Consider the following 25,682-nt stretch of genomic DNA (forward strand, 5'->3'; position numbering starts at 1 on the left):
CCGAGATAAGGAAATAAGTCTAATGGTCTTCAATTTTAGACACAGTTTAAATTACTTGGCTTATAATAAATTGGCTTAATTAGAATGATTCAGAAATTTCCCAATAGTAGAAAAAAGTTCTAGGGTGGGAGAATATATATACACACACACACTGTATTATAGAAGAGGAAACTGAGGCCCAGAGATGGATGATTTCTCCAAGATTTCAAAACTTATCCATATACACCTGAATTCACAGAAGATATTGAGCTAGAATGGAAAAAACACAAGCAAACAAAAACCCTCAGACTGATCAAGCTACCTTCAGAGTGGTGGAAGAATCTGTTAACTTGTAGTTATACTAAGTGCTTACATGCTGAGAAATCTAAATGTGTACAGTTTCATGAATGAGGCACAGAAGTGATCAAAGATGTTCACTGAATGAATGGCAGGCATCTGGCTGTTGATCAACTTTTCTCTAAGGGACACAGAACACTGACGAAAAACAGGAGTTTTTAAAGTTTACCTGTTTATTTCCTAAGTCAAAACCCAATGTTTCCTTTTCAACTCTTCCTTTCTTTAGAAGCCTGATCTTACCATTAAGGTACCACAAAGTATAAACAAACTGAGTAAGTAAACATTTGTTACCTTGGCTGGTACAAGACCCTGTCTTGAGGATGAAGTGAAATAGAAGATGGTGAGAGCATACCATATGATGCCAAGTTTAGATCACCCCCAACTGGAATTCTAGCAGCAAATGTCTTAGAAGTTTTAATTTACAGCTTCATTTCTCCATTGCATATCTAGATACAGTTTTCCCTATTGCTATATATATAAATGCTTTAGCTTTTACGCTCATATATGTGACTCTTGAATAATGTAGGGGTGGGGGGACAGGGAGGGTGCCTAAAGGAATGAAACCCTGCATAGTCGAAAATGTGTGTATAACTTTTGACTCCCCAAAACTTAACTACTAATAGCCTACTGTTGACTGGAAGCCTTACCAATAACATAAAACAATATATATTTTGCATGTTGTATGTATTATAAGCTGCATTCTTATAATAAAACTAGAGAAAAGTCATAAGAAAAAATACATTTATAGTACCATAAAAAAAAATCCATGTATTAAATGACCCATGTAGTTCAAACCTGTGTTGTTCAAGGGAAAACTATGTATTTTATAATGTCACTTTTTTTTTTTACATAGCTAAATGATTTATCAAAAAACAAAACTTCACGTAATCACTACTCAGATTAAGAAAGAATATTACCAGCATACCTTACTAATCACTATCCCTGTTCTCTTCCACAAAAGTAACCACTATCCTGATTTACGTGGTAATCATGGCTATGAGTTCCTTTCTAGTTATATTCATAAATGCTACGGTTCAGTGTTTTTTTGAACCAAATGTAAACGGAATCATATAGTATGTATTATTTTATATCTGGCTTCTTCTGCTTAACATTATTCTTGCAAGATTTATCCATGTTGTTGTATATAACTGTAGTCAATTCATTTTTATTGTTGTACATTCCATTACTGTGATTATACCATGGTTTGATTACCCATTCTAACTACTAGACCTTTAACTGTTTCCAGTTCTCCTATATATTTTTATCCATGCCATGTTATCCTTGAGAAAGAAGAAATGTTTTTTTCCCTTCTTAAATCTCCCCTTTTAAAGAGTCAAAGGGAACAGCTGATGCCCCTGAAAATTTGGCAGGAGTGACTGAAGGGTGTGCATTTTTAAAAATTAAACCTGTTTACTCAAAATGAGGAGAGTGCTTCAATGCCCACACTTCAAGAGATCTTCTGAAAGCCTGAGGATGCCTGTTGTACTCTGTAGGCAGAACAACCCCTTAGACAGGTCATGATGCCTGAATGAGAGTAAGGTAGGGGGAGAAGAGCATCGCAGGTGTGTTATATAGTTGGAATATGACAGAAAGCAGGCTCCTCTCTTCTGCATGGAGTTGATATGGTCAGCTAAAGATAAAAGAGAAGCAAATTGCCTGAAGACAAGGGTCTAATCTAACTCATGCAAGTATAAAATATTTTGCTTCCTCCAGAAAAATCCATGGAAATATATGGCTCTGACTTGTCAATTTTGGACCCTGATTACTATCTCACATTGCAAAGTGTGTTAGAAGATACCCAGGTGGTCACAGATGACCTTCCTTATCTTATTATATTATCCCTTCTGTTTATTTATAAGGAAAAATCTATATAAAATATTGAAAATGATCAACAAAATTTGAGTATTAGCTTATGATTCAGAGTCTCATAATGTGGCCAAATATCTAAGGTTAGCATTTTAGGCTGTTCATTTTAATCTATATGTAATAACTGTATCTCTAGAAATGTAATTTGCTGATAATGAAAATTTATTTTAAAGCTATATGAGTCTGAACTTATAGATGCTATCATTTACTTCTTTGGATTTCATGACTTACACATTCTTATGGTTCCCAAATCTTTATATCCAACCTAGATCTTGCTTTTGGTCTCTAGGTCCATATGTCCCATTATCCACTTGGGGTTTCCACTGAAATTTTCTCATGTCCCCAAATGAATCTAGCTCTTCCTCCTACATTCCAATTTTAAAAGCATTTCCATCATCCACACAGCACTCCAAGCCAGATGGTGTGAGATTTATTCCCATACAAAGTCTCACTGAGTTCCTTCATAAGATCTCTAGAAACATGTATCTTTTCATCTTCAGTGCTTCTACCATAATTCTAGTTACCACCTTCTCTCACCTGTAAATGTTACTTTGTTTTCCCATTCTAATCTTGCTCCCCTCAAACTGCTAGCTTCCTACTGCACAGATCCCTTGCCATTTGATTTAAGAGACTCTGGCACAACTCCAATATTTACAATATCCTGTGTTTTCTCTCTAAATATGCCACTCTCTGCTTAGAAAGCTCTCTCCCCACTTTTTTATTTGTCCTTTGGATTTTGGCTTATAAGCCACATTTTTGGGATGCCTTCCCTGATCCTGTAAGAAAGAGTTTGAACTCTCTTATGTGTTCTTACAGCATTTTAAGTTTTCTCCAAATGAACCACTTTCAGTGTGTTGTAGTAGCCTGTTTATACTCCTCTCCATTTAAGGAAGTAGATGGTCTTAGTCACATCCTATCTTCAGAATTGAGCATAGTGCTTGGCACAGTCACTCAACAAATAACCACTCATTATGTCCAGGTACTTTCCTAAGTACTTAGCATATAATAGTGAAAGCAACTGATAGAAAGTCCCTGTCTCCATGGAGCTTATATTCATTTACTGGGGGACATACGCAATCATAATAAAAAATTCAATTATATACAGAAGATAAGCTTTATGGAAAAGAAGAAAGAAAGAAAAGAGCAGGTAACAAGGACTGAAAATGCCATAGTAGGGGGTCAGTAGCAGGTTGTAGTATATATAATAGGCTTGAGAAGATAAAACCTGAGTAAAGATTTGAAACAGTTAAAGGATTTAGTCAAAGACTTGCTTGGGGACAGAGTGTTCCAGGCAGAGAAAAGAAGCCAGAACAAAGAATCACAATGCATATATACATTCCTAGTGAGCATGGGCTGGCATGGTAGAATGGAGAGAAGGAAGAGTAGAAGATGAGGTTAGAGAGGTAATAGGGCAACAGATTAATTATGTAGGGCCTTGAAGATCACTGTAAGTGAAGGGAGATTTAAATTAGTATCTTCTCATATTTTAAAAGGATCCAGGCCAGGGTGGTAAGAATAGAAAAAGTGGGCCTATTTTGGATATACTTTGGAGGTGCATCGGTTGTATATGAAGGATTATACACTGGATGTGAGAAAGACGAGTCAAGGACAACCCAGGTTTTTGTCCTGAGTAATTATAAGGATCGGAATTGTCATCAACTTAAGATCAGGAGGCTGTGGGGAGAACAGGCTTAGCAGGGAAAGAGACAGAGTCCGTTCAATTCTGGATAGGTTAGGTTTGAGCTTTTATTAGACATTCATACAATACTGTCAATTAGGCAGCTGGATCTGTAAATGGATCACATCTCTATATAGACTCTGAGAGGTCTGGGCTGAAGATATAAATCCAGAAATTCTCAGCATATAGGTAGTATCAAAGAACTAAAGGGCTACATATAGATAGGGAAAGCAAAAAGAACCAAAGATGGAGTCCTACAGCTCTCTAATATTAAGGATATGGGGAGAAGAGGGAGAAACTTCGCAGAAGAAACTGGGAAGGAGTAACTAGTAATATAGGGTGAAAACCAAGAAAGTGTAAAGTCCTAAAAGTCAAGTAAACAAAGTTTAACAAAGAAAAAAGTATATACCTGAAACTTATCTAATGTTGTATGTCAATTATGCCTCAATTAAAAAAAATAAAATAAAAAACATATTTCAATTCCAGTGAATTTGGTTATTACTTAATCCAACCATTAAAATAGCACCCTACGGACCCTCCTCCAGTTATTAGTTGAAGGAACCAAGTATTTGTGAATGAAGGCAGATTGGATTCACCCATAGAAGGGTACTGTAATCAAACTCTTAAGACTCCTCTCTTACCCCGACCTAAAGTGATCTATACCTATTTATCTATGTAACAGTATGTAGCATAAAGGAAAATATAGAGATTGTTTGGGGAAATATTGGACACTTGCTATGCCACACTGCAACGTTCACATCCCCACTTACTCCCTTATTCCTATATATTTTAAATTCTTTATTAAAACCCTTACTCCTACTTAAAAAAAGAAAAGAAATAGGAATAATCAGTTGTGCCAAATTCTGATACATCAGGTACAATGAGAACTAAGAACTGATTCAATATCATGAAGATCACTGGTGATCTTAAGGACAGTATAGCTGTGTGGTGGGGGCAAAAGTCTGACCAGAGGGGCCTCAGGAGAGAATGAAGCAGGGGAAGAACTGGGGACAGTAGGAGAGCCAACACTTGAGTAATTATGCTACAAAGGGGAAGATCAAGAAATATGGCAGTAGTTGCAGAAGTAGTTAGATTAATTGAAGATTTTAAGATGAGGGAAATGATATTTATATATGCATGGGAATAATCTAGGAAGGTTCCTACAAAAAGTCCTTATTACAGGAAACAATGAAGAATTGTAAAGTGACAGTCTCAAGTAGGCAAAAGGGAAGAGGATCCAAATAGTGGGAAGATTAACTTAGATAAGAACCTGGTTCTTAAGGGCCTTGGTAAGTATTTGCTGACAGAACAAATTCTTTGAATACTAAGATGAATGAAGGTGATAACACTAAACCAAAGTTAGTGAAATCAGAAGTTTATTTGTTACATAGATTTTTCTTATTTTTTTTTTACCCTTATCCACTTTGCCGAAGTATGATTCAATGTTTATTTCAGTTCTCCTCTTTGACCAATATAAAATACCCACATTTACTTCACTTCAAATATGGATCAAAAGATAAAATCCTCTAGTAAAATCCAGGTTAATGAAAGAAAATACAGAACTACTTACCATTTTCGTCTACTGCAAGCACACTTGCTCCTTTCCCCAAAAGTTCCTGAACCACCATTGTCAGCCCATTTCGGGCAGCAACATGCAGAGGTCTGAGGGGGGGAAAATATTATAAATGTACATGCACACAGGTATGTGGCTCTGAGTATATAAATGTGTACACACACACACACACACACACACACACACACACACACTCTTTCTCAATTCTGGTTAAAGAGCTTTTTTGCTAACTTGTGATGACCCAAAAATACAAAATTGAGGCATTCAGTCTTAAGAGCAATGAAGATGGACATGAGGGACAACAAAATCAATGTGCAGAGTATACTATCAAACCTTCCAAGGTGCGTGACCATAGCATTGCCCCCGCCCAAGCAATTCACCTTCACCAATACCTTTTGTTTACTCCTAAGATTCAATGTTTAAAAAGATTTTATTTTATTTTTTTTATTTTATTTTTTTTTAAAAGATTTTAATAACTAAACTGCATTCTTATTTTAAGAAATGAGTTTGGCAAGTATATATATAATAAAAACCTTTAATTGCAATAGCACAAATTTCAATAAACTTTGAAAATAATTTACAGGTGACTAGTTTTGGGACCCTCAAGAAATCTGATTGATACATGAATGGGAACTGTTATAAAATTGGTTTTTTTTTAAGCCAAGACTCAAAGTAGAATAGCAAACAGAAATTGGGAGAGAAAAATGGGAGACTTTGATCTAAGATTGAAGAGGTCACTTGAAAGATGGCTGTCACACTAAGAACTTGATTCTTTCTGAACTCTCTCTAGTTTACAGACACATATTAAGCTTTTCATTTATTGCTAGAGTCAAATAACATATTATTCCAGTTGATTTCCAAAAACACACAGAATAGTACTATCTTCTTACAAAAAATTATGTAATTAGATCAAGGAAAAAACATAGTATTTTCATTATAAAGTTTCAGTACAAAACCTTTTTAAATAATAAGCCTTTTAATTGTGATGAGTTTTGTCAATTATAAAAACAGTTCTTTACTTTTTAACTGCTTCTGTGGCTGAGACTGATTCCAATGGTCTCATGTTAGAAAAATAACTATGAATCATATTTATAATTATAGGTCACAAGATTTACACCAGTCATGAAAATACTCACGTTTGCAAGGCTGCATTGGTTGCATTGATGAGGTTTCTATCTGTTATCTTTTCCAGTATTAACAAGGCACTAGTTTCATGACCCTAAAATTATGGCAAATAACTCTTAAAAACTTACATATCATTATAAATATATAAACTCAATAAACCTCAACTCTTATTCATACAATATGTACATTACCATATATATGCCATGAATTTTCTTAGCTAATAATACCTTGAATATTTGTTCAAATGTGTTGGTAGAGTAGGGTCAGGGGAGAGGGAAGGAATATTTAAGACTGGAGAGATTAAAGGAAGACAAAAATTAAATTTAGGCTTACACTCCAAAACTTACTTAGCCTACTGGAGATTTTCATACATCATGGTGCCTAACATGTCAGTGTTTTTTTTTCCCCTCAAGAAATCTGATGCCAGTGATCATTAGAGAGGTTCTATCTCTAGCTATGTTCATTTTAGTAAAGTAGAAAAACTTCATTAAGTTTGGGGAAAATGCCATTGTTGATATAAACAATGAAAACATACCCTTAAAACGTGTACCTACCTTGCTACAAGCCAAATGGAGGGCGGTGTTTTTACTGTTATCTTGTAAAGTCAGATCTGCACTAGCACTGCTAACCAGCATCTCTGGGAGGAAAAATTACATCAGGTTTTATATTTATGAACACTCCGATTACTAATAAACTCACTGTAGAGAAATAAAGATATAAAGCAACAAGATCCCTCAAGTGATAGTTTAAGTACAAGAAAAATACTGTAACCTAAAAGGTATATACACTATATCATCATATTATCCTGTAAGTCACAGACACAATGGCAACTAACATTTATGCTGTAAGAGCTTACTAAACTCCAAATACTGTGTTAAGTGCTCTGGATTCATACTCTCATAATAACCTTAACAAAGTAGGCATGGTTACTTTTCTCAATTTTAAAAGTGAAAAAAATTAAGATATAAGGTCACTTAATCGGTAGATCTAGGACTCATATGCAGTCCATCTAACTCCAGAGCCAGTGTCTTTTTTTTTTTTTTTTTTTAAAGATTTTTTTATTCATGAGAGACAGAGAGAGAGAGAGAGAGAGAGAAAGGCAGAGGCACAGGCAGAGGGAGAAGCAGGCTCCACGCAGAGAGCCCGATGTAGGACTCGATCCCCAGTCTCCAGGATCACGCCCTGGGCTAAAGGCCGCGCTAAACTGCTGAGCCACCCGGGGCCCCCCAGAGCCAGTGTCTTAATCGCTATCCTATACTGCCTCGCTATAGTAAGACTGTCCAATCAGTAAGAGCAAATGAAAACATTGTGTGGTCCTAGATAAAAATATGGGTTGAAAGCAGACTAAGGGTTTTAAATCTTAGGACTAGGGAGATAACTGGCAAATTTTAAAGAGTCAGAAGTTTGGGGTTTAAGTTTTCCATAAGTTAAACATATATAAGCAATATAGCATTACAGTATTAGAATAATACAAGCCTTAACCAGTGTCTTTACCAACTGTATTTGTCTGTCCATTTTCTGCAGCCATCATGAGAGGTGTTTTCCCAGAAGAGTCTATAGAATTGACTTGAGCATTATGGCTGAGCAGCAGCTGTAAACACTCTACGTGGTCTGTGAAGGCGGCTGCATGGAGAGGGGTTCTGTAATACAAAGAAATGGGAAGACTTCACTATATTTGTACATTGTATACTCTAGAAAAAATTATTCCTAAAAAAACAAAAACAAAAAAAACCCAAATATTCCTAAATTTATGACAAGCAATTTTCAAAGGTGTACATATTAGGCTATAAAATCATTGCCTGGATACAAATAGGTTTAATGATTTACTTATTTCTGCCAGAGTAATTTGTATTTCTAATAAAAGGTCCTTAATTAAACTAATATAACATAAAATTGCTAAAAACAAATTACATCATTAAAGAAATTTTAGAAGAAATAAATCCTGACCCAATATTGCCACCTATTACAAAATGGCAGACTCCCCTCTCCAGCCTTTACTAGTATTTAGAAAACTTTTAACAATAATCTTTGGGTAACAAACATACCTTTTAAAAGGGGGCAGAGGGACCTTTACATTTTACAAGTTTTAAAGAGGAAGACTGACTAAATATCATAATAATAAAGCTTTTTATAACGAGAACATAAAATTTTATAACAATTTATACTTGCAAATATAAAAATCAACTATTAATTAATAATGGGTTCTCTGTTAATTCTTCCACACTAGCCAGTAGTTAAAACTTTTTCCTATTGCAAGTTAAGCTATTTCCTACATAGTTGAATTCCTACCTTCCTTTTGAATCTGTGGCGTTCACAATGCTGGCACCTAAAGTATCAATTAACATTTCAGCAGCACCTTCGTTGTCATTTATCCTGTGTAAGGTAACAAAGTGATCACTCTTACAGCAATGGTGTATTTCTTAAATAGTCAAACCAAATCTGATTCATCTGCCTTTACTTACACAGCACAATGCAAAGGACTGAATGCATTTCCTTCCGTTTTCTGGAAAACTTCCTGTTCTAAAAGAAGTTCTACACATGTCTCATGGCCTAAATAAGTAAATGAGATCAGATATTAAAATCCAAAAAAAAAAAGAATACTGAAATGCCCAATTACATCCACATATCCCTAACACAAATAAGAAAAAACTTTACGTGGATTAAAAATAACTAGAATGGGGGAATCCCTGGGTGGCTCAGCAGTTTAGCACCTGCCTCTCTATGTCTATCACAAATAAATAAATCTTTAAAAAAATAAATAAAAAAATAAAAATAGAATGTTATTCACTGAATGTATTAAACATCACATTTCTAGGAATTTTATTTATTTGTTTGTTTATTTATTTTTATAGCAATTTATTATTGACACAATAAATATTTGTTTTGTGGGGAAAAAATTTAGTCTCCGTTTTCATGATGATCAGTTAGAAATACCATTTTTTGAAAAGTCATATTTATATAGCATACTATAAAGTATATTTATATAGCATAATTAACTTCAAAATGTAAATATTTTCTAATTTTAGTAATGAGGTAATGATAAAATCTCAAATACTACAGTAGTGTCGAGGGAAAAAGTACACATCCCTGTCCCCACCACCATCTCCAGCCCTACTTTTTAGACTGTAACCACTATTAACTTAATAGTTCCAGGAAATTTGTAAGCATATATAACTGCATGCACAAACATATACTTCCTTTTAAAATTTTTATGCAAATTTTAAATGCTACAACTTGTTTTTCATTTAATAAACTGTATACATCCTTCCATTATAGCATATATACAAATCTTATTCTTGAATGTTTAGAAAAACTTCACAGCATTAAAGTGTATCATAAATAATTTAATTTCTAATTATGTATTTCAAGGTGATTGCTAATTTGTTTCTTATATTACCAATATGCTGTAATGAAATATTCCAGTACTTTAAAAAGTTTTTGTTTTTCTAAGTCAATTTCCTAGAAATGAGATTGCTAGGTTGAAGGACAAGTGTATAGATTACTGACAGGTATGGGGTGCACAGTTTGTATTTATTTATTAAGATTTTATGTATTTATTTGAGAGTATGCATGTGTGCACTCACAGGAGTCAGAGGAGGAGGGAGAGAAAATCTCAAGCAGACTGAGGCTCAGTGCAAAGCCCAATGTGGGGCCCAATACCACAACCCCAAGACTGTAACCTGTGTTGAAATCAAGACTTGGACGCTCAACCGAATAAGCCACCCACGAGTTTTTGAAGACAGGGAAAAGCCTAAACCTAAGATTTTCTTTACCTAATTTTCAAAGCCAGGGTGTTAGTTAAAATGCCTCAACTGCCATACTAATTTCTGCAAATGAAATGTTGCATCTTTTATTTCATTAGTCATTTGGGACCTGCTTTAGGAAAAAATTAGATTCTTATTACAAGGTCTGCATTTATTTCCATGGCTTAATATTTGGCTAACAAAATGATGCTATATTTCTTTTCTTTTTAATTACTCTAACATTTTCAAATACTAGCTCAACTTAATCCTTATTCCTTACTAGGAAAAGAAGGTAAGTTTTAGGAAAACCTTTAATTGTTCCATCTTCTGTTAGCTCTTTTCTTTAATCCAGTGGTTCCTAACTAGAGCAATTTTGCCTTTCAGTAGACATTCAGCCATATCTGGAGACATTTTTGCTCATCACAACTAGCCATGGGGTAAGAAAATGCTGTCATTTAGCAAGTAGAGATTAGGGATACTGCTAAACACCTTCAACCCACATAGCAGTGCCTTACAACATAGAATTTTTGCCAAAATGTCAACAGTCCTGAGGTTGAGAAGCCTTGCTTTAATTCTCTCTAAATGTCAACTCATTAACAAGAAGTACCCAGGGAAAGTTGTCCAGTACAGATTTAAGAGTTTCCTATTTGCCTAGGATAGTAGTTCTCAAGGTGTGGGTCTGGGGAACCTTGGGATGCCATTGCAAACTAGTCTTCTCCTAAAGTAGCCAGTAAAGAAATTTGCCATCCTTCTCACTAAAATTGTTCTTTTTGAAAGTAAGTTATTTTTCAGTAAAAAAAAAAAAAAATTTATTTATATTAATATTTAATGATTATTTTAAGGTAAAGTAATAAATATCCTTAAATTTCTCAGTTCTCATTTCTAGTACCGTAAATATTGACAGCTCTAAATCCCAGATCTTGAAACTGAAAGGTTTGAGAATTACTATCCGAGTAGACTGCATACTCCAAAGAGAGAGGTCTGGGCTACTGATTACCACCAACAATTGTATCAAGCTGAAAACTTATCATTTTGCATCCTAGTTTATGAAAAGATGATAGAACTGGTCTCCTTCATGTTTCAGAGGGATATTTTGAGGACACTTATAGCTTCATAAAAATTTATCAGTTTTTAAAAGAAACAGGGATAATGTAAGTACTCTTAAGTTCTGTGATTGAATGATTACATAAACTGAAAATGTGAACTTTAAAATTTAGTATTATAACCAATTCTTTTCTAAAACTTTTTCATCATTTCATCTTAATTTTGAGAGAAAGGTTGTTTTTTCTGGCTGGTTAAAGAGTGCTTCCAATTTTGTTTTTGGCCATACACTAATTAGTAGTGGAAGCAAAACCATTTTACATCTTCTATTCTCAGAATGCCAAATTATAAAATAGTTTTGACTATAAATATGGTATTAGACTGCCTGTATAATCTCTTATTGCATATAGCCAACACACATCAAATTCTTTTCAGCTCAATTCAGAATCATCACAAATTTGCTATATTCTGGAAGTTAGACATATCTGTTATGATCTTTAAATGGGAACCAGGCACGTAGTTCATGCAAAATTTTGTCTGTTTTGTCTCTTATACATATTGTGCTTAGAGAATCTAAATTTAGCAATAACCGAGTAGGAACTCATTTTAGAGAAACACTGTTTTCCATTAAGACCTGATAAATGTTGTAATAGATAGCAACTCTCCAAAGGGCATGTACAACAGTAGTGTATTTACAACTAAATGCTCTGCTTGAAGAAAGATAGCTTAGTGTGTGATTTTTCTAATGGTTAACTCTTACTGACATATTTAAAAAAAAAAGAATCAAGCAATAAAAGTCAGCTTCAAAATGGTTTCATTTCTTGGAGTGGCTAGGTGGCGCTCAGGCAGCATCCAATTCTTGATATTGGCTCAGGTTATGATCTCAGGGTCATGAGAATGGGTGTGGAACCTGCTTAAGATTCTCTCTCCTTCTCCCTGTGCTCCTCTCTCCCTCTCCTCTAAAAACAAAAACAAAAAGACAAAAACAAAACAAACCAATAAACCAAAAAACCCAGTTTCATTTCTTAAATAAAATTCACATCTGTAGGTGTTTCCCTACAATATTAGACGGTTTTGGTTTTCCTCATACTTGTAAAATGTCAAGTTACATTATAAAAACAAATCAAATTCTAATGGTAAAATACAGTATCTTTTTAAATTCAGGACTACTCTTTGGCCACTTCACTATATTCATTAAATACCAACTCTATTGAGTAGAAAAGGAGAAAAGAGAAGTTGAAATCCAAAGGTTTTTAATCTTCAAAACTGTTCTGGCTCAGGATCTCAGGTAGTAAAAATGAAACAGACTAAACTAAGCTTATGAATTAGCAATACATTTTACTGTTCAAGTTTTGATAGTACAATCAGTACTCAGAAATGATGGATGCCCAATCACAGAACAATTCTCAAGAAGAAACCAAAACTTCCTTATAGCAAAAGGTTAGAAAACTCAATTCTGACACAAGGATTAATATGAAAATCAAAATTCTGCATCTCGAAAATACTTATGAAAACATTTAATAAAAGTATAATTTTGCAAGATTCAGGTTTCTTCCCTTTCACAGTAACTCAACAGTATTTGTCAAAATGGCTCTAGTCAAAGAACTACGAAGCAGCACATTATAGAAAGAAACCTCAACTCTCTGGTAAGGCAGTCAGCTGGATTTTAGAACAGATACTATATTTTTTAAGCAAGTCAATATTTATATCAAGAGGCAATTTAAATTTTCTTAATATTTTGAGGGAAAGTTGTCAGAATTGTGAACTAGTTTTCCAGGTATGCTCTCACAACTAACAGTAATCTAAATGCTTCAATGAAATTCAAATCAAATTAAAAACCTCATATTCCTAAGATTCTAAACCTAAATATTGACAAAGCTGTTTACAATGTATATAATGTACCTTAGCATTTTTCTTTTTTAAAAAGATTATTCATTCATTTATTCATGAGAGACACACACAGGTGCAGACAAAGGCTGAGAGAAAAGCAGGCTCCTCAGGCTCAGGCCTGGGAAAAAAGCAGTCCTGATGCAAGACTCCATCCATGGACCTGGGATACATCCTGAGCCAAACGCAGACGCTCAACTGCTGAACCACCCAGGCGTTCCACCTTAACATTTTCTAACATGATAAAATCTGTGGTCTTACACAAGGAAAAAATCATTATCTCTCAACATGCCTCATTACTTAAATTATTTTAATTAGTGACATGTCATAAGCTGAACTTCATTTTGAACATTTATATCTTAAACATAGCTTTATATTTCTGAGTGACCGTTAGGGAGCCTACCTATAGATGGATTGACCAGCTGTAATCTTCTTGGAAGCCAATGGTCAGTATGTTCTAATCATGTAGCAAAGTTAACCATAAAAGTTTCTAAGTTTCTCAAATTTCTAGTTCTGTGATCTCCTAAGATTTTATTCCCTTAAAATGCTAAGCATACATGTTACAGTTGATATAAGGATCTACCTTACAATTGTGCTCAGAAAATAGATTTCAGTTTAGAATGCGATGCGTTTTTATTTTCTGCTACCTGTCTTTTTTCCCAATACAAATACACTTAGAAAGTAAAAGAACATAATCAAACTACAAGCATACTATATAAAAGACATTGTAAACATTACAAAAGTATGTTAAAAATGCAAAAATCTCAAATTTAATGAAACCCTACCTCAAAAGATCTTTGTCAAACTAGTACCTTGGCTTTACAATGATAAGTGATAGGAGTAAGCTAAAATTATGTAGTACAGTATTTTTTAGCTTCCTACTGATCTTGCAGTTATCTAATAAATATTCACAAATATCAGAATGTGTTATAGTTTGTTGTCTCTACTTGGTACATTAACAGCATCTAATGTAGATTTGTATCTGTATACTCAACCGTTGTAGCAAGCCCAGTGAAGTGCTGTATATCCATGATTGTCTGCTATGGCTGGATTTGCATCCACAGATGCTGCTGACTGCAAAAGGGCTCCAAGAACACCAATATGTCCGCAGGCAGCTGACAAGTGTATAGGTGTCCGGCCCCTGCTATCTCGAAATAAGCACTTAGCACCATGTTGAAGTAATGCATCTACACATTCTTCATGGCCTGTAACTGCCTGAAAGAAAAAGCATTTGCAAGTAGTTGAATATATTATCTTGGGTACTATCTGCCAATTTTAGCTAATTAAAAAAAAATTTAAGCCTGTATTCCTCATATTTGTCCGTCGAAGTATTTATCATTTTTTGAATAATTCAGTATTTTTATTGGAATTGGCTTAAAAACCCATGAGCAGTAACTTTGTCAAAATACAAGTATTATGAAAAACAGGAATAAAGAACTTATAAATCTGTGAAAATAAAAAAGAAAAAGGTGAAAGGTTTCAAAGGTGAAAGGCAAAAATGTATAAGAAAACAAAAAACAAAAAAAAAGAAAACAGTTGTGATACTGAGAAAAAGTAAAACTGACATTAATTCTACTCAAGGTCTTACTTAGGGTTTTCAAATTTTGTTCCAACAGTACTGTTTCCTGGATTAAGTTGTGTTTCAGTAGTTTAAAATTATTATTCAAAAACTATTTGGTAAAAATCTGATGAAGAAACATAAACATAGCCTAGTTCAGTTTTAGGCAAAATGAGATCCTAAGAAATTTTTGAAAGGCAATGAGAATATTTTTACTTACCCCTCTATGCAATGCTGTCCTTCCCCATTTATCTTTGGCATCTACATTTGCTCCTTTGTTCAGCAATGAGTAAACACAGTCTGTGTGCCCATTGAGAACAGAGAGCATCAAAGGAGTCCTGAGCAACAACAGAATAGGTTCAGTGTTACTACCTAAGACTCCACTTTATGAAAAACAAACAGTTGTGCTGGCCCGTTTTCTAAACATGCCTTTTTGTAATGCAACTTTAAAGTATACTTAAATGGGAAAACTAAACTTGCTATTATTCAGTTACATACCATAAGAGACTTACTAGAATAGAGGCAAAAGTATGAAGATTAACACACATCTTAAAATTAATTTAAAAATTATTAAAACTTACTGTCCGTTTCCATCTTGAATGTCTACTGCATTCTGTGGTTCTGCATTTCCTATAAGTAGCCTCAAGCACTCTGAATGACCATTTGTTGCTGAAAAGTGATATTTTAATATTTCAGAAATTACAATGGTAAAATAGAAAATTTCCATCTTAGGGCACATTTTCTAGATATAACTGTGGGATAGTTTCATTGAATTTAATAGTCAAAGAAAAAATACATACATACAAAGGTTTCTATTGCCTTTGTTGGTGAAACTGAATAGATATAAATTCCTCATGGTAAATTACGGCCATCTGCCCTGCTAATAGAATGCTCATTTTATTTGGCTTTCTGGGGGTGGCAGAGTGATCAAGGGAAGGTGGCCTGCCTTCAGCCAAGGGATGAAACTGTGATTAGATAAGTCCATCACAATTCTGTTCTTTGCCAGTGACTGGTTTTAAGATGAGTGCTGGTCCAGTTCTGGCCACTGAGATGCTAAGAAGTTTGAGGGCTTGTGGGAAATATGTTTATCCCCGATAATGACCAATCCTTCTCATTCTGTGCCATGACTGAAAAGGCAAAAGAACAGAGTGTTCTGACACCATTGCTTAATCAATCAATCGTGGAGCTGACTCTACCTCTGAACATCTTATGTGAGAGGGTAAACACTTGTCATTTAAGCTACCTTTTAGTTGGGTACTATGAAAGAATCTCAACTGATAACATGTATAATAAGAAGAAATGATCTACCTAAAGATGGCATTTATATGTCCAAACACATAAAAAATGGGCAAAGGTATAAAACAGAAGTAGCCTAAAGAAAACAGTAAGCTTTTAAGGTAAGTTAATCCCCTGCAAAATTCAGATCCTTCCCATAATACAATAAAATTTGAAGTTTAAAGTAGTAAGTCACATAATGATGAAGAAAGGAATATCTATCACTGTTCTTCCTAATTAAAAGAAGACAAAATAATGAAAGCAAGCTAGGTGCCCTAATATGCCACAGTACCTTCTAACAGCTATATTTAATTCTAATAGTTATTAATTAAAACAAAATCACTCCTATATATATGCTAAACTTTGCCAGCAGCTCTCATAGTGATCAGTAACAGCTGTCACTGAAGCATCTCACTTGGGGATGCATGAAGGAAACTGTTTGTCCCGGCACTTCTTAATGGACCCATGTGTACTCAGTACATAGTAGCTCCTGAGGAGTTTTGTGTTTTCTAAACTCAATACCTAAAACATCATGTCTAATGCCAATATAGGAGAAAACTTTTTTTCCCTTTTGGAAAAAAAAAATCGCAATGTCCTCTTCATGACTTATGAATAAAGTGCTCCATAACAATCTCCAAATTTAAAAGGTATCTATAAAACCAGGTTTGCATTTATTATATAGGTGGGCATCAATAATAACCTGTAGCAGCTAGCTTTTCCAGCAGATGAGATGTACAGACTATCTGACATTGGTCAGCCACTGAGGGACTGGCTAGCGTCTTTTTTTTTTTTTTTTTTTTTATTTATTTATGATAAGCACACAGTGAGAGAGAGAGAGAGGCAGAGACACAGGCAGAGGGAGAAGCAGGCTCCATGCACCAGGAGCCTGACGTGGGATTCGATCCCGGGTCTCCAGGATCGCGCCCTGGGCCAAAGGCAGGCGCTAAACCACTGCGCCACCCAGGGATCCCTGGCTAGCGTCTTGATTCAATACTGACCAATTAAGTGTGCACCACTCCATGAAAGCTTTATAAATCACCTCTGCAAATGATCTGTGGTTACAACATAATTTTTCAAGTTGCAGAATGATATATAAACTTCATTTTTTTCAGAATAAGATAATAGAAAATGATTGCATTTTGACATAATTCTGAACATATAGTAGTTTTTTGGTTGTTTTGCTTTTTGAAAGATTTTATTTATTTATTCATAAGAGACACAGAGAGAGGCAGAGACATAGGCAGAGGGAGAAGCAGGCTCCCTACAGGGAGCCCGATGCAGGACTTGATCCCAGGATCCTAACCTGAGCCAAAGGCAGAGGCTCAACCACTGAGCCACCTATGTGTCCCAACATATAGCAGTTTATATATACACATTTACTAGGAATTTTAATCCATTTAAAAATTTTTTGGTTTTGAGTCCTGCTTGAATATCTAATAGTTTCTGAAAGGCTACTTTGGAGCAACAGCTGGTGTTACCTTTAGGAAAATGCAAGTTTCCTAAAGGAATAGAAGTCCAAGACCCATATTAAAATATGTCCTTAAAAATCACTCTATTAAAACAGACCAAGTGAAATGAATGTAATCATATAAAAGAGGCCTACTGGGTGTGAAAAAAAATACTTAGCTAGGATTTCTTCCAGTATACCACAGTCTTAGATATTTAAGATAAATACTGATTTGCTAATTCTCGTATAGAGTTGTGAAACTGAAATACAGCAGTACCAAGTCATATAATGACATGGTTACATAATTTTGCATTTTCACATATTTACAACATCACAAAATCATATGGTAGAATAGATCTTGCATAAAGTAGGTGCTCTGTAACTCCTGTCTGACTACATGTTTAACATAGCACTCTGGTGGGGATCCCTGGGTGGCGCAGCGGTTTAGCGCCTGCCTTTGGCCCAGGGCGCGATCCTGGAGACCCGGGATCGAATCCCACGTCGGGCTCCCGGTGCATGGAGCCTGCTTCTCCCTCTGCCTATGTCTCTGCCTCTCTCTCTCTCTGTGTGACTATCATAAATAAATAAAAAAAATTAAAAAACAAAAAACAAACAAAAAAAAACATAGCACTCTGGTGCAATAAGCCAGCATGTTCACCAACTGTTCAATGAAAGCATGTACCAATCCAAAATAACTTCCATCAAAAAGAAGTAAAAAAATTTGCATTGTGTTGATAAAGTATTACAGAAGTCACACAACTATATAAATTTACTATATATAAATTTCTAAGGTAGATCATGATTTTTTAAAAGCAATCATAATCTTGCTGTTGGCTTTTCTTTGAAAGAAGAATCATTTGATCTCTTTAATTTTTTAAGATTTCATTATTCATTCATTCATTTGAGAGAAAAAGAGAGAGAGAGAGAACACAAAAGAAGGGAGGAGCAGAGGCAGAGAGACAAGTAGACTTCGTGCTAAGTGCAGAGCCCAACACAAGGCTCAATCCCAGGACCCTGAGATCATGACCCAAGCCTAAATCAAGAGTCAGGCACTTAACCAACTGAGCTATCCAGGCACCCCTTAATTGACCTTATAAAGTCAACATTATAAAAATAATTACCACAGGATGCCTGGGTGGCTTAGCGGCTGGGCGCCTGCCTTTGGCTCAGGTCATGGGATCGAGTCCTGCATCAGACTCCCTGCGAGGAGCCTGCTTCTCCCTCTGCCTAGGTCTCTGCCCCACCCCTCCTTAGTCTGTGTCTCTCATGAATACATAAATAAATCTTTAAAACAAAATTAAAAAAATTAAAATAATTACCAGGGTAGAATACACAAAAAAACTGAAAAAGGCTAGAATATTAGATGGAAAGTGGTAACTAAATTCACGCATAATATTTGACATACCTGCTGCATGTATAGGTGTTCTTTTCAAAATGTAGTCTTTTACTAAAATTGAGGCTCCCTGATTAATGAGTACATCCACACATTCAACATGGCCCTTAAATGCTGCAAGATCTAAGGGTGTTCTTCCACTACTATTTCTCACATCAAGATCTAACAAAGACTGTACCAACACTTCCAGTGCTTGATGGTGACCATGATAGGCCTAGGAATAAATAAAAATATAAATTAAAAAATACATATTTAGATTTACTTCTCATGCCTTATAAAACATAAAGGAAGCAAACTTGTCTTCACACTATTATTACATTTGAAATAATAAAAAACTTACCTATGAAGGGTTCAGAAAAGTATAAATTTTTCTAATAAACAAATGTAGGTTATGGTGTTAGAGAATGTGTATTCTGCAAAGAATAAATGTTCAAATGACAGGTGACTTTATCACTAACATACAATGGTCTGGTTCCTGGCATTTAATGAATGTGTAACATAGATTCAGTTAAACCTGCCATTCTAAGTCTATGATGGTAAAGCCTGTGCTATTAATCACAGTTCAGTGCTCCACTTAACTCCCTGATAAAATTTTACTATACTTAAATTATAGAGCTAGCCAGCAACTGAAGTTAGTATTTGAGTCTTCTGATTTTTCAAACTGAAATGACTATCTTCATTCCGTAACATGCTGTACCTAAAAAATAAACATCTTTCAGCACAAAAATACTTAAGACTGAGCCCAGCTTAAGTAACTGCTATGTGCTAGGTACTAGCTATACAACAGAGGACGAAAATTTAAATGTCTGTCAGACTGAAGTTCCCTTCTTTACCACAGTTTCTGATAAAAAGGCTTTCCAAACATAATTCATTTCAAAAACCAACATGTCAACTGAACATCTATTACTGTTGTTGGACTAGATGTGAGCAAGACATAATAAAGCAATCAACAAGACCCACTTGTGGCACACAAGGAATGTCCTCTCTAGTTCAAATTACCATTTTGTCGCTAAAAGGACTTTCATACGTCATTTCTGATACCATTCAGACCTACAGCTTAGCAGTTTGTTATTACATGTAAACTTTTCACTGGGAACTGAAAAATGTAAAATTCTACCATACTTGAGGTAAAACTGAAAAAAGATATATAGCTAGAAGAAGGCCCCACATTACAGCAAAGGGCTGTAAAGTTATTTCTTGTAGAAAATGTCAGAAAGTACCAGGAAGACATAAAGTTGCTCTGGGCCTTACTGATGATCTCTGATGTTTCTGACTACCTACAGAGATTTTCGACTACCTTAAATATTAAAGTAACTTGAGATTATGGAACTCTACTGTCCTAGGATTATATTTAATCTTGTTCCTCAACACTGGGTCAATGAAATCATGCTACTAATAGAAAAAACTTTGAGAAAAACAGTATATGCAGAGGATAGTTTATAACAAGAAGACACAAAGTAAGGATGACAAGAAGCTGTAATGGTTTGCTAGAGAGGTCTGGCCCTCATGATATCCTTGTGTAGGACCAAGACAAGGAATTTGTACAGGTACTATGTGCAAAGACAAGAACCAAGACCTCAAACTACTGTGTTTTCACAGCATCAAGGTGTCCTATATTGGGAGAGTTTGGAAGGAAAAAAAATAATCACCTCAAGTTAATTTCTGGAAACCTCCTAGGAAGAGATACAAAATGTAAAAAGTAGTGGTATAATCAGTTCACTGAGCCTAATTACCAAGTTACAAAATTGTTTCCACTTCAGCTTAAAAACATTCAGCACAGCCAAGTTCATATAGAGCACTACTATTCAAAATGGCCATAGAGTAAAAAACTAGTAAAAAAAAAAAAAAAAAAAAAAAAAAAAGTTAGTTTCTGAGATAACATGTTCAAGAACTAGGGAAAGTGTTTAGCCTGGCACCTAGTAAGTGCTCAGGAAATGGCAGTGACAGTATAAGAACGATGGTGATGATATAAGAAAAACTGTCTAGTCATCTGCTCAGATGATTTAATTTCTTACCACCAACAGTAAAATGGCTGTTTTCTCCATGCTGATTTTGCCCTTTCAGATGACTTATTTCCTATGCAAGTGTGGGAGAGTAGATAGCATTTCCAAAGACCCAAAGGGCAAGGAAGCAGGAAGCCGCAGCATACTTCCTTAGTTATTCAGAAAATGGTAGGAAGTATTAGTGGGGAGAAAGCGGCAGAAAATTCAATGCAGATGCATCAGTGTTAGAAGATATGCAGGATATTATAAAAAATAATAGCATACGTGAGAAGAAACAAAGGGATCAATGAACTTGTAGTGATCCTCTCATTAACTTAAAGTATATACCCCTATAAGCATTTACTTATTTGGGAGAGAAATCTCCCCAATAGCTAGTGACTATCTGAGTCTCCTGATTCTCAGTCTTCCTCTCAGCCTTAACAACTGTTAACATGCTCTGTTCCAAAAACAGATTCTTCTTTCAGCACAAAAAGAACAAGATTGGGCCCTGCTTGAAATTTCCTAAAGCAATTCTTTCACACAACTGATTTAAAGAACTGTTATACTTCACTAACCTTCTCCTCTTAGTGACTGACATTACGAGGAAATATTTAGAGGCATCTTAAGTAGAAGGGACATTACAGATCACAGAGCCAAATTCCACGGCATGAGCAACTGAGGGACCAGTAAACACATAGTGCTCCAAGATAAAAAGTTGTAGAAATACCGCAGAAAATATAGTTCTGCTCAGCAAGTTAAGGCTACTTCATTAGAGCAGTGCATTTTAAAATTCACATCACAGGTATATTCTCTTCCTTAGAGTAGTCTTTGGCGGAAACTCAAAGACCACTATTTGTGTTTTAAATGAAATAAAACATAACAAGTGCATTCAGGAAGTCTCTGAATGAAAAAAAGTTGTTATGAAGTTTAATTTCATGATCACACCCGGCCTAAAAGTTCTGGGTACTGTTTGAGTCAAACAACCATGGAGATATTTTCAGTAAAGCAGCCATCAAGTTGGCTGTGAAGGCAGTACTCACGGCCAAATGTAAAGGGCTTATTGTTGCTCTATTGTCTGAATCATTCAGCATGTCTGTCCCAGAGGTTTCCATTAACTGGGAAAGAAAAGTATTTGAAATGTCAGAAATGGTACTTCAGATATATTATAGCAGTTATTCCTGTCCCCTTCTTCCAAGTTTAAATCCATTTTAGAATGAAAACTGATACTTGAATATGAATTTTTAAATCTCAGACCAAACTGCACTCAGCTAGCTTATACAACAGATCATCATGATAGGGTGGTGAGGACCACAGAATAACAGCTCTGAGGCATGGCTGGCTATAAACTAGCTTGAGGGAAATGCTATTTACTCACCCCCAAGTAAAAACCACCAACCTCATCCCCTAAATATATGGTTTCTGTCACTGTCTTTGTTCCCAGGAATGCATATAACAGGTTTCAGCTCTAGTGAGAGCAAATAAATAATTAAAATACTCTGAATAGTAGGGGAGAAAATTGATTATTACTTACAACATCTAAAGGAGTTTCACTTGCAATCTGAAATAAAATTTAAAATAAGAATATTTAGCTTAGAAAGTATTCACATATATTAGAGATAAATATTAACTACAGGTCTCTATTTATATAAGGCTCTGTTACATTTTATTTTTAATTTGTGCTCTGACTCCAAAGGTTAAGTCTTTTAAATAAACAAGTGTACAATACAATAGACCACAAATCTATACTCATGGGTCTAAGATTTTAGTATACAACATATTACAATAACCTAAAAAAATATTATTTTTGATAGCAGAGTTTTAAGTTCCATATTAAATACGTCAATCTGCTTTTTCTATTTTTAATACTCTCCTTTGAAAGGAAGCAAAGTTTAATATAATTTGTAAGGTAAGTCTAAATAAAAAAAAACTTTAACTTGAATCATCTGTTACAGACGTGAGAATCTTTTAACTTGTCCCTTGCTTTCTCTTTGGTTTGGCAAAGTGGGGTGAATGGCATGTATATTCAAGAATGAGATCAGAGTTGAAATGAAAAGTTCCCTTGCAGAAGTACTGCCTCCTCTATGAGGGACTGTAAAAAGAATGGGCCTTTCAGAAATCTCTAAGTATATGGAAAAAACTCTCACAGGGACATTTCTCATATAAGAAATGGATATAGTTCTTTAGAAATTTCTGGAAAACATTTATTTAAAGGAAAAGGAAAAGAAATGCTATTATCAACATGGGGTATTATAAGGGAAGGACATTAAGTAGACCTCTCCAGAGATCTAATTGTCTTTCTCTTTTTGAAAGGGAAAAGAGAATGAGAGACATCTTACTGAGGCAAGTATGAATTTAAAAGGGGGTTTATATATATAGGTTCTAAAAATATTAAAAAGCAATAGTGTTTGTTTCTTGATTCATTTATTTCCATTTTCATTATGTTATTAGAATATAAAATCACTTAGTCTTTCCACAATTCAGGAATCTTACCAGCTGAAGACATAGACGGTGACCATAAGCAGCTGAATAATGAACTGCATTGTATCCTTGCTTGTCACGGATCCCTGGATTTGCATCATTTCTCAATAAGTATTCCAGGCACCTATATATAGTAATAACATTCAAAATTCTAAATCTTGCATTTTAACAAATGGCACAGACAGCCTGAAACTAAAAACTGACAATTTTTCTTACAATTACAATTTCTTGCAATTTTTCTTTTTTTTTTTTTGAGTAATGTAAAAACCACAAACATATCTACACTATACAAATTTATCATTTAAATGACATTGACTGTAACTATCATATGAATACAAGCAAAATGTTCATAAGAGAATTTTCTTCATTCAAAGTGAGTATCTCCAAAGTCTGTCAATAAGCTAGGTATACCTGAGGGCTGTCTTTTACAGTCACTATGTATGGCACCACCTATTCCACTCAAACAATATTTGACAGGATTAAATTTAGTGGTGGTGAGCATCCAATGTTGGCAATATTACTGCTGACGTATCTGGAACACATAGTGAGTGTAATATCTCTTGAGGAAGCTGAAGAAAGAATATAAAAAAAAAAATCTCAAGATAACAAGGTCAGAATTCAATGATCTTGAAACAGAGGACTGAGAAGGGTGTAAATAATATAAAATGGTATGTAGGTAACAAGAAAGATCTTCCCATAGATTTACTTCATTCCTGTGCTATCAAAATGTTAGACAAATAATTTTAAAACATTTTGCTACTGCAGCAAAAAAAGAGCAATGAATTAGAAATTAAAAGTCTGTAGAACCAGTTTGATACTAGTGATTTTGAGCAAATCAAATCATTTTGACTTTACGGTAAAATGGCCTCTGTTTATTCATTTGCTAGATGGAGTGGGAGATAGAAATCCAACTAAGTATGCTAAACTCCATTCATGCTCAAATTCCAAGTCCATAATTATTTGTTGGTAATTTGTCTAATATTGTAATATGTCTAACTAAATATTAATTCAGCTACTAGGGAGAAAATTCATAATCAAATACTCTTTGTTAAAAACTTAAGTTTCCTTATTAAGGAGTGCACTTGTGATGAACATTGGGTGACAGATATATGGAATTGTTGAAACACTATACTGTATACCTGAAACTACTCTAACACTATGTTTAACTATACTGGAATTAAAAAAAAATAAAGACTGTAAAGAAATTCTCAAGTTTCCAAAAGCATACTAAAGTTATATCAAAACAAACAAAAAAGAACTCTAAAGCAATGTAACTGATCTTTCAGGAACTGTATCACACATATATATAAAATTTATCATATATATAACTATCATTTATGTATCTGTATATTACCTATCAATCAATCAGATATCTACCTACCTATCTACCTATAAGGGCCATTCTTTTCAATACCAACACTTTTTTTAACCTATAAAGTTAATAAACTTTATTTTTAGAGTAATAAGATCACAGCAAAATTGATTAGAAAGTACAGAGAATTCCCATATACCCCGTCCCAACACAGGCCCAACTTCCCTATAAGTATTACACATCAAAGTTGTACATTTGTTATAATCAATAAAACTACATTAGCACAACATTATCAACAAAGTCCATAATATACATTAGAATTCACTCGCAGGCCAACACATTTCTTTAATGCTGAATTGCTTAACATCCTTTCAATCTCTTAGGAATTACTTGCAGAATCTATATTTATTATAATATCATCAAGGGCAGCAAATGTCTATCCATTTAAGCAGGACTTTGATATTTATATACAGTTAAAATTATTAGTCATACATGGTCAATCACTATGATGAAAAAAAAAACCCAAATCAGACTCAAAAGTGACAAAGCTGGTGTTTTTTAGTGTTCATTAACTAGCTCTGAGGGCCCTGTACAAAGTGTTCCAGACAGTATATAAATTGTGTCCAGTTTTCTTTCCTAGGTGTTTAACTCAGAGGTCAATGCTCACTGGAATGCATAAAAGACCTGGAGGACAAATAGATTCATTGCTATGTAGGCACAAACATTTCACCGGAGGGCATATCTTTTTATCTTTAATCAAGTTCTCTAGATGAGAGAGATGAAGCAGAAATAGTTGAGACCTGAGGACAAGACAGATTCTATCAGTGGAACAAACTATTTTAAGATAACTTGCTGATACATGAGTACTGAAAAAAAGATTTATTTAAGGAAAGCAAAACAAGTAGGTAAGTTCATGTTTACTTTCTAAAGTAGGAGAGCACATCTCAATGCATTATTTATAGTGACTAGTCCAAGTGTACAGCAATAA

The 25,682-nt window shown here is 34.5% G+C and overlaps 1 protein-coding gene across 15 annotated transcripts in view; it reads right to left on the reverse strand.

Annotated features, from left to right (window-relative positions):
- The window catches only part of ANKRD28 (ankyrin repeat domain 28), a 204,237-nt gene that overhangs the window by 18,204 nt on the left and 160,351 nt on the right, over positions 1-25,682 (reverse strand). For all 15 annotated transcript variants that reach the window (XR_012014942.1, XR_012014943.1, XM_072792832.1 and 12 more), the window contains 13 exons: positions 23,395-23,506; positions 22,436-22,462; positions 21,945-22,019; positions 18,935-19,136; positions 15,389-15,476; positions 15,028-15,145; positions 14,245-14,464; positions 9,041-9,128; positions 8,868-8,951; positions 8,073-8,218; positions 7,133-7,215; positions 6,590-6,672; positions 5,451-5,542 (listed from right to left, as the gene is read on the reverse strand). Coding sequence is in view for 13 of the 15 variants with exons in the window: in XM_072792832.1 (XP_072648933.1) it covers positions 5,451-5,542; positions 6,590-6,672; positions 7,133-7,215; positions 8,073-8,218; positions 8,868-8,951; positions 9,041-9,128; positions 14,245-14,464; positions 15,028-15,145; positions 15,389-15,476; positions 18,935-19,136; positions 21,945-22,019; positions 22,436-22,462; positions 23,395-23,506 (1,418 nt within the window). In the remaining 2 variants the exon portion in view is untranslated. The remainder of the gene's footprint in view (positions 1-5,450; positions 5,543-6,589; positions 6,673-7,132; positions 7,216-8,072; positions 8,219-8,867; positions 8,952-9,040; positions 9,129-14,244; positions 14,465-15,027; positions 15,146-15,388; positions 15,477-18,934; positions 19,137-21,944; positions 22,020-22,435; positions 22,463-23,394; positions 23,507-25,682) is intronic.

The sequence above is a fragment of the Canis lupus genome, chromosome 22 (assembly GCF_048164855.1).
Source record: "Canis lupus baileyi chromosome 22, mCanLup2.hap1, whole genome shotgun sequence".
Classification (NCBI taxonomy): Eukaryota; Metazoa; Chordata; class Mammalia; order Carnivora; family Canidae; genus Canis; species Canis lupus.